The 9,718-nt window shown below is 52.4% G+C and overlaps 1 protein-coding gene across 1 annotated transcript; it reads right to left on the reverse strand.

The window, feature by feature from the left end:
* Positions 1 to 5,936: 5,936 nt before the first annotated feature.
* On the reverse strand, positions 5,937 to 9,343 carry LOC309825597 (proteoglycan 3-like; the record flags this gene model as incomplete). The annotated part of the gene is made up of 5 exons (XM_082659252.1): positions 5,937 to 5,995; positions 6,794 to 6,908; positions 7,724 to 7,852; positions 8,540 to 8,853; positions 9,283 to 9,343. 5 exons carry the CDS (start codon positions 9,341 to 9,343, stop codon positions 5,937 to 5,939), a joined length of 678 nt encoding a protein of 225 aa, XP_082515378.1.
* Between the last annotated feature and the right edge of the window lie 375 nt (positions 9,344 to 9,718).

Below are 9,718 nucleotides of genomic sequence, written 5' to 3' on the forward strand. Positions count from 1 at the left end.
GCCACCCAGCCAGGAAGCGAGAGAGCTGGGATTTGGACCCACGTCTGCCTAACTCCACCGCCCACACCCCACAAGAAAAGAATGAACCCCCGGGGAGCGTCTGCCCTGCTGCTTCAGTCTCCTCCACCTTGACCGTGATTAGTTTCAGCTTAGTCAAGAGTAAGCCCCATGCTGTCCCCAGGAACGCAGGCAGGCCCCGTTTTAGGGGAGACCAGTAGGATTGGGGTGTGGGGTCTCTCTCTGACTTGGGTGGGTCCCAAATTCAGAAGGGAATAGGAGGCGTAACTGTCAGTGAAGTCTTCCTTCCCTCTCCCCAGGCGAGAGAAGAGCCCATTCTCATTTCTCTGGGACCTCCACGTGCTCATGCATGTTCCAGGCCCCTCACTCCGGGAGCCCCATTAGGCTCCCCCAGGGCGGGCCGGGATTCCCCAACCTGGTGCCCTGTTCCAGGAGATCAGCAAGTCTCTTCCAACACGTTGACGGAAAGGTCCGGTGAGACCCAACGCCCGGCGAGCAGCCGGTCAGCAGGCCAGTCCCCGCGGGGCCCTAATGAGGTGGTCGGTCCTCTAATGGCAGAAACCAAAGGGGCTTTAGGAACCATCTCGTCTGATTCTCTTGTTTACAGATGAGCAAACTGAGGCCAGAGAGGGAAAATGACTCGTCCAGTGTCACACAGTTAGTGGCCCAAAGAGAACCAGGTGTCCCGCCACTCAGGGAAGGAGGAAGGAACAGGCAGCTGGGAAGGCTGCTGAGGGCACGCCAAGCCCACCCCGTCTTCCTTTGCCCCGACGCCCCCTCCCCTTCTGGGCTCTTCCACAGTGGAGGCCCAGAAATCTCACCAGGGCAGAGATCAGGAGCAGATCCAGGTTTTATGAAGCCTGAAGCATATGCAACGTGGGCCATCTTTTAGGATTAGAAGAGGCTCAGGCAGGTGAGTGGCCCTGGAGTGTAAGTTTCACTAGCTTCATGGTAAATGCCTTGGAAAGGTTGGCTCGCAGGCCTTAGCAGAGACCAGCTTAACTGTACATGGAGGGCTGGCCCCTCTACAGAAGGCGCAGGGCAGCTTGGGGGGTAGTTCAGGAAGGCCCAACCCCTCTGATCCCCCACCCCAGGGAGAGAAGCGGTGAGATGATGCCACATGAGGCCCATCACCCCTTTCTCCACTCTGCCTTCACCCCCAGCCCCATCCTCAAGAGGATGGGGTAACACCTCCCCATGGGTGGCCTAGGGAATCAGGCAGCATCCAGACATCTGACCAGCAGAGACATCAGTGAAGGCAGTGCTGAGCTCTCCCACCAGGAGCCCCAGTGAATCCAGCTCTCGGGAGGATGGGCTGAGGCTGGGGTCACAGGGATGCTCTCCGAGGAGGAGACAGAGGCAGCTCTGTCCCGCAGGGACCCTTTCCTCCAGACTGGGGTGGTCCTCGTACGGGCGCATCAGCCCGTCCTGAGACTGCCAGCCCATCCCCAGCCTGAGCTCCTGGACGTGTGAGCCCGATGTTGTCTTCCCCGCGGCTGAACTAGGTCACGGCTCCCTGTGCAAGACTTAGGGCTGATCTCAGTAGTAATACCAGTAACTAACTCACCTCCGCTGCGCCACGTGTACTCAGCACGATCACCAACACAATCACGTGACCCCTCACGCCAACCCCGGTAAGCTTGCTATGGTTTGTCGTTAATCCTAGAAATCGAAGAAGAAATTTGCGATGCGCGGACATTTGACCTGAAACCCACGCTCATTCCTAACAGCTCAGCATCAAAGCTAACGTTCGCCAAGCGATGAGTTAAATGTGTGACAGGCATTGTTTCATTCAACCCTCATTTTAGAGAAGAAACTGAGGCTGAGTAAGGTTTTAAAACTGAAGTGGTAGAGCTGGGACTTGAACCCAGACCGTTATGACTCCAGAGTCTGGGATCTTGACTGCTGGGCCGTATCTTGAGACAGGACGTTCTCCGATCCTGTCCTGCCTGGGAAAAACTAAGAAACCTGTCGGCACCCTCTTTTCTACATGTGTTAGGCCAAAGCAGATTTTGGTGCAGTAACAAGTTAATTGTGAAATCTCAGGATTTAATACAACAACGTAGGTCAGTCAGCCCCTTCCACCTGGCAGCTATGCCATCTGAGATACATGGACCCCCAGGTCACTGTGGCAAGGAAAGTGAGAACTGGAGGATCATGGATGATCATAGGGGATCATATAAAGGCCAGGTCTGGCGTTTATATCACATCCAACCACGTTGCACTGGCCAGACTCAGTATCATGCTGCAGAGCCCAGGTTTATTCCAGAGCAAGGAATACTGGGGAATATAGTCTTCCTAGGTCCCCAGGAAGAGAAAACTGTGAGCACAGCACTCTCTGCTTCATTATCTCCTTTTTAATAGCTTTTCTTCTCCACAACCCCCCGCCCATGCACACTAACAGTTACACACATTTTTCCCTTCTGTGTTCCTCCTCACAAAACCTTGTTCTCGGCAAGTTACCAATCAATCTTCCAGAGGTATTAATAGACAACACACTCAGGAGTTTCTTGTCCTAAGAATATTTGCTTTTTAATCAAGGGCTTCAAGTCTGAAAGGCCTTAAACAGCCAAAGGAAAGAATATATAATGGTTGAAGCTGAGGCCCACTAACAGACAGCACTGGATATTTGAAGGACATCTTTTCTACCCTGGCCTGCCTCAAGCAAGCTTCAGTCTGGAAGGGTCTGAGCACCACCCTACCCCACCCCTTTCTCCTCCCTCCCTCTACCTCTGGCCTTGGCTGGCAGTATATTTGGTTACTGGGATTAGCTAGAGCCCATTCCGCACCAAGGAGATAAGTGGAGGCTGATAAGAGGGGGCTTGCCATTCAGCAATTCCCAGAAATACCAGTCCCAGAGCTACCTGTGCAGAGCTCATCCTTCCCACCCCCCACTGCTTCTGCTTCTTTTAGAAGTACAGCATCAAGATTAGCTTGTTGCAGTACACAGTGCGGGGACGTGGGTAGGGGCCTGACCTCAAGGCAGCTCCCGTTCCATGCCCTTGGGGAGACTGACATGCTGTGATTAGGAGCTCCCTGACCCAATCTCTATCGAAGGCAGATGGATAGAGTCTACTGAGGACAGGCCTCACCTAGAGGCAGTTCCCGGGGCCCAGCACAGGTGAGGTTCATAGCAATGTCAAGGCCCCTCCTCCTGTTGCCAGAGCCCTGCTCATGTTCGAGGGGCTCAACCCTGCTGCTTCACCACCAGCCACTTCCCCTGGGGTTCTCCGATCCTGTCCTGCTCCATCAACTCCAGCATCTTTAGAAACAAAGCACATCTGGCAAAACTGGATTTTCTGTTCCCAAAACTCCACATCTGGTGGGAATGTAAATTGCTACAAGCACTATGGAGAACAGTATGGAGGTTCCTTAAAAAACTAAAAATAGAACTACCATATGACCCAGCAATCCCACTACTGGGCATATACCCTGAGAAAACCATAATTCAAAGACTCATGTACCACAGTGTTCATTGCGGCACTATACAATAGCCAGGACGTGGAAGCAACCTAAGTGTCCATTGACACATGAATGGATGAAGAAGATGTGGCACATATATACCATGGGATATTACTCGGCCATGAAAAGAAACGAAATTGAGTTATTTGTAGTGAGGTGGATGGACCTGGAGTCTGTCATACAGAGTGAAGTAAGTCAGAAAGAGAAAAACAAATACCATATGTTAACACATATATATGGAATCAAAAAAAAAAAAAAAAAGATGTAGACATAGAGAATGGACTTGATGACATGGGGTGGGAGGGGGAAGCTGGGGCTAAGTGAGAGTAGTAGCGACATATATACACTACCGAATGTAAAATAGTTAGCTAGTGGGAAGCAGCCGCATAGCACAGGGAGATCAGCTCAGTGCTTTACGATGACCTAGAGGGGTGGGATAGGGAGGGTGGGAGGGAGGCTCATGAGGAAGGGGATATGGGGACATATGTATGCATATGACTGAGTCACTTTGGTGTACAACAGAAACTAACGCAGTATTGTGAAGCAAGTAAACTCCAATAAAGATCTATTAAAAAAAAAAAACTCCACATTTCATCAGATAGCTGTACAGATACACACACACATACATGCACAAAGGTAGACCTGTACACAGATATGCTCAGACACACTGATATGTACACATACTCCCAAAGATACTGGCCAAAGACACAGCGGTACACACATATGTATGCATATACAGATTCAGGAGTATAAGGTACAAAGCTACACAGATACACACACTCAAAGATGGACACGGACATACAGGCATATCCATAAACAGAGATTATAAAACGTGCGCACAACACATAAACACACGCTGACTCACACACAGATTTATGCATATTTACAGATATAGATTCACATACACACAGGTATCCAAAGCCTGACTCTTGTGCACACCAAGATCCATATACACACGGGTATGTGTGCGCCCCCAGAAATACTTGTACATTCTCCCTGTGCCCCATGTAGAACTACACCCCCAAGAAGTCTCTCTTTCTATCCCTCTCTCTCTCTCACAACCCGGGGCTCTCTGTCCTCCGAATACCCAGTTTCCAGTCTGAGTTTCTCGCTTCATCAAGCCCAGATCCTTCCTGGAGCCCAGCCTGGAACAAAGTTAAGAGCAGCAACGGTGTTCTCTCTCAATGTCCCCAGGATCTGAGAAAATGGGAGAAGCAGAGGAGACCTGGGACTGTAGAACCAGCATTGGAGCCACACAGCTACAGATGCCCTGACTTTGGCCCCAAGGCCCTGGGATGAGGGGCTTCCCTGTTGGCGCAGTGGTTAAGAACCCGCCGGCCAATGCAGGGCACACGGGTTCGAGCCCTGGCCTGGGAAGATCCCACATGCCGCAGGGCAGCTAAGCCCGTGCGCCACAACTACTGAGCCTGCGTTCTAGAGCTCGTGTGCCACAACTACTGAAGCCCACGCGCCTAGAGCCTGAGAAGCCCGCGCACCGCAATGAAGAGTAGCCCCTGCTCGCTGCAACCAGAGAACGGCCTCGCGCAGCAACGAAGACCCAACTCAGCCAAAAATAAAAGTTAAAAAAAAATAATTGTTTCTTTAAAAAGGCCCTGGGATGAGAGGCAGCTCCCTCCTGAGAATGCGGCCCCTCTAGGGAGGGGGGATAGGCTGGGGACCGGGGAGGTGATGAAGGATTCGGGGCCCAGTGAGGAGGACAGCCACCCTCCTGGGAATGGGGTGGGGAACCATCTCAGAAGAAGTTGGGGCCTCTGAACTCACACACAGGTGGCTGGGAGAGTGGAAAATAGGGGCCATTATCATAAGTGAAAAAGACACAGGTCTCGAGAAGCCGGCTGCCCCGAGAGACCACTTTCTCTTCCCTCCTACGTGGTTACCCCAGGTGGGACCTCAATGGTCCATCCAATTCTTGAATCGGCCACAGAGCCTCCATTTTGGAAAGCCGCCAATCCCACCCCGCCCCGCACACCTTACAGAATCCAAACAGAGCAACAGGGTCAGTTCCCCACCCCCTCACCAAAGGAGTTCTTCCTCCCTGGACCTGGGGCAGGTGGGGCGCGCGGGGTGGGGTGGGGGGAATCCTCAGAGCCGGAACGAAAAGGACCGCCTCCCGGTACGCGCTCCGCCCCCAGGTGGCGCTGCAGACACACCCCGGCGCCCCGCACCCCCCCACACCCCCGCCCCGATCCGGCGCCCTACTCCAACATCTTTTACTTTCCTTAAAGTCCCACTCCACTCCCCACGAAACCGGAGTGAATGCTTCCAGGATTTTCCAACCCAGAGTCCAACTCCTCTGAAGTGCTCAATGAAGAAACAAGAGTCAGGAGATGCTGTTGGAAGTCTGACTTTATGATCCGGAGAGGCTGGGGACAAGTGCCAAGGGTAGGACAGAGGCCACCAGGAGGGCGTGGAGGGAGGATCTCCGTGCCTCTGGCTTAGAAGGCGCAGACGAAGGGCAGACGTCTTTTGCATGGAGCTCGTTGCCACCGACCCCCTAGCGGTAGAGAGCACAGTGATGTCAGCTGCCCACCTGAGTGTGGCCTGTGCTCCCTCGTCCCCTCCTCAGGCACCTCATATGTCATCTTTGCCTGCCGTAGTCATGATCCGATGGCCACAGATTTCCCACACGTCCGGACTAGCCATTGATCTCTTCCCTTGCAGAGGCAATGTGCTCAGTGCTTTACATGGGCTATCGTTTAATCCTCACGACTCTCCAAGAGGTCGGTGCTATCATCGCTCCCGTTTCACAGATGAGGAAACTGAGGCTTAGTGGGAGTGATAACTTGCCCATGTCTCAGCTGGCAAGTGGCAAAGCTGGGGTGTGAATCTCAGCCATCTTACTCTAACCCGTATGGTCCAGCCACTGTAATAAGTTCCCTCACATCTGGCAGCCGTGCTGTTCAAAGCAGGCAAAGTCAGCCATCCTTAATTCCCGCATCTTCACCTCATCCATCATCCACACCTTACATTCACATCTGTTCCTCCCATCTGTCCCATATTCACTCCTTGTCGCCATCATATCAGAGGAAGGAAAGGAGTCCCCAGGCCCTGAGCCTAGCTTTGCCTGGGAGGATGGGGAGTCCCCATCTAGCCCCTGGACCGGGAGCCTCATCACCTGGTTTTGCTCTGAGGCATCCCTACCTATCAGCCCTCCTCACAGACAGGGACATTGGTTCTCCAGTTGGAGGGAGGGTGTGGGTTTGGGGAGGTGTGTTCAGGCAGCTCAAAGGGACATGTGTGGGAGTCCACCTTGCCACCCCTTCCCCTTGTCCTGGTGCCCGGGCCCCCTCACCTTTGGTGCGCAGGGCCACACAACGGCCACTCCCATTCCAAGGTTGCTCTGAGGCCCAGTAACTAAAGTTCCAGCTACTGCCATTAGTCCAGCGAAAATTGTTGCCCCACGTGAACTAGAGAAGAGAGAGGCTGGGTCAGAGGGCGGAGGTCCAGAGAGACAGACAGATTCTGGGTCTCCGGAAAGCCCACTGAGTATCCCTTCCTGAACACTGTATATATAATCTCCTCTCACTGCCCACCTGGCTAGGATACCGTTGAGACCCATCCCTGAGGGTTCGCAGGCAATGGCAATGGAAGAGCAAGCATCACTTCCGGCTATCACACTTCTCAAACTTCACTGTGCACACAGATCTCCTAGGGATCTAGTGAAAAATGCAGATTCTGATTCAGGAGTTCTGGGACGGGGCCCAAGATCGTGCATGTCTAATGAGCTACCGGGTGATGTTGATGCTGCTTGTCCGTGAACCACACTTGAGTAGCAAATATAATGGCCCTTATTTGTCCACAATCCCAAGGCCACTCTGAGAGAAGGACCCCACTTTAGAGATGGGGAAACTGAAATTTGGAGGTAGTCATTCAGCTCGTAAGGGACCAAACTAGATATAGAATCTATCTCCTGACGCCAGGAGTGTGCTGGTAAACGTTTAACAACCAGCTTTGGGGGAAGGTGAGAGGCTAGAGGGAAGAAAGAAACCTGATTTGTAATAATTGTCAATTTCCTTGGTGTAAATACATCCACCATGGCAGCTTTCAAGCTACAAGCATGAAGCCACTGAACATGGAGTTAGGAAGAGAGGCACTCAATCATCAGTTCTCCTAAGCCGATATGAGCCAGCTTCAGCTGCTGGATGAGTCTTAATGCCAGCAGGTGGTCCCTTGAGGCAATCAGAAAGACCTTCGTGTACCTGGGAGTTGGCTCCTCGCTTACCCAGCACTTGTAGCCTCCAATCCAGACCTGTCCTTGGTTAATGCTACTGACCCCGCTCTGGATGCGATAGTTGAAACTGTAGTTGTGGATGGAGACGAGGTTGCCTCGGTAGCACCTCCTGCATGTATCCTGCAGAGAGAAGAGGTGGGGTAGAAAATCCACTGTTTTCTCTCAAGTCCCTGAGTCTCCAGGAGAGACCCCCTCATCCCTTTCCAAGTCAGAAATCAGGGATCTATTGCCCCCCTGAATCCCGTCTCTTGTTCCTTTATCTGGTGTCAGGAACTTCTTGCAGAAAAGAATAATAATACTCAGAATAACTACAGCCACCATTCCCTGAGAGTTTACAATGACCCAGGGACTATTCTAAATACTTTCCATGTATTATTTAAATCCTCACCACAACTCTAAGCGGTGGTACCATACACCTCCGTTTTACAAATGAAGATACAGGAGCCCTGAGAGGTGAAGCGACTTGCCCAAATAAAATGGCTGGCGACAAGCAAAGCCAGGATTTAGCACAGGCATATCTTATACCAAAGCTTTTTATCTAAACCAGTGGTTCTCAAAGTGCGGTCTCCCGACCGACAATATAACCACCTGTGAATTTGTTATAAATGCAAACTCTTAAGCCCCAGACTTGCTAAATCAGAAATTGAGGAGATGGGGCCCAGAAATCTGTGTTTTAACGAGGCTTCTAGGAGACTCTGATGCATACTCGGCCTGGAGAGCCATTAGTCCAAATGATAGGGAACAGAAGGTTGGCTCCACTCTTGTCTCCTCCACCTGGTCCCCCATAGTAGCCTCCCTGCCATTTACCTGAGCATCCCAAAACTTGCTCGGGGTCCGCACCACCAGGAAGCGGCTGGTCTTGCACCCAGGGCTGCCTGGAAGCTGAACTGTGTCCTCTTCCTTAGGGCACTGCAAATCCTTGTCCAGGGCAGCTGGGTCTGACTCCATGGCCCCCTCATCCTCAAACGCATCTTGATAGCTGGAAGCCACAGCGTCCTCTCCCTCTGACTCAAGCGCTCCATAATTCAGGGCCAGCTCTCCCTCCTGTTCCCCCGAACCTTCCAGATCCTGGCTCAGGTCAGCCTGTGTCTCTCTGCTGCCCAGATGGGAGGCAGCATTCTCTGGAAAGAAGAGGTAACCTGCCATCAGGCCGGGCTCTCTGTTCTTCCAGGACCACGGACAGCTCTGATGGCCCCACTCAGCCTTCCTAGGGACGCCATCTGGAACCAAGACGGGAAGGACCCCTTGGGGGTTGGGCAAGCCAGAATTCTTGCATCACACACCCAAAGGCATGAGAACTTGGCTGACACCGCATGTGGGGTATTTTGGGAGTGGGAGGCAGCACCTGTGAGAAGCCCTCATCTTCACAGGTGGGGGTTTTTCCTTCAGGAAAGTTCAGGTCACAGTTCTGAGTCCAGGAGAAATCTAACTAGAGGTGGGCTGGGTCAACTGAAGAGGAGAGGCTGTGGCCCTGGCCCACAAGAGCAAAAACGGATGCAGGAAAGAAGAGAAAAGAGAAAAATGGATGAGGAGGGAAGAGGAGGACTTACCCAGATAAAGAGCAGAAACTGTCCCCAGCAGGAGAAGGGGCAGAAGCAGGGAGCATTTCATATCCCTTCAGTCTTGTGACAGGCACACAACTTCACCTTCCCTCCTTGGGGACTTCTCACGTGTCTGCACGGCCCCTGGCACACAGTGGAGATGCAGTGTTTGCTTAACTGGTGGATTAAAGGGCAAACAAGAGCGCTTCCTTCTCCCCGACTGAACAGACCCTGAGCTGGAGAATCAAGAAAAGAACAGGGGGTTGTCCGCTCAAGTACAAAAGATGCTTTTTCCTGAGAGCTCCATCACTGTTCCCTGGGGCAGCACTCAGCTCAGATGCTAGCCGCCATGGGAACAGGTCTGCTCACACTGAGGGCCAATTTCACTCACACTGGGGGTAAAAGGGGAAGGATAGTGGCCATTATGGTCCTAAGGAGAGGCCTC

This window comes from Grampus griseus (genome assembly GCF_964374135.1).
Source record: "Grampus griseus genome assembly, chromosome: 8".
In the NCBI taxonomy this organism is placed as follows: domain Eukaryota; kingdom Metazoa; phylum Chordata; class Mammalia; order Artiodactyla; family Delphinidae; genus Grampus; species Grampus griseus.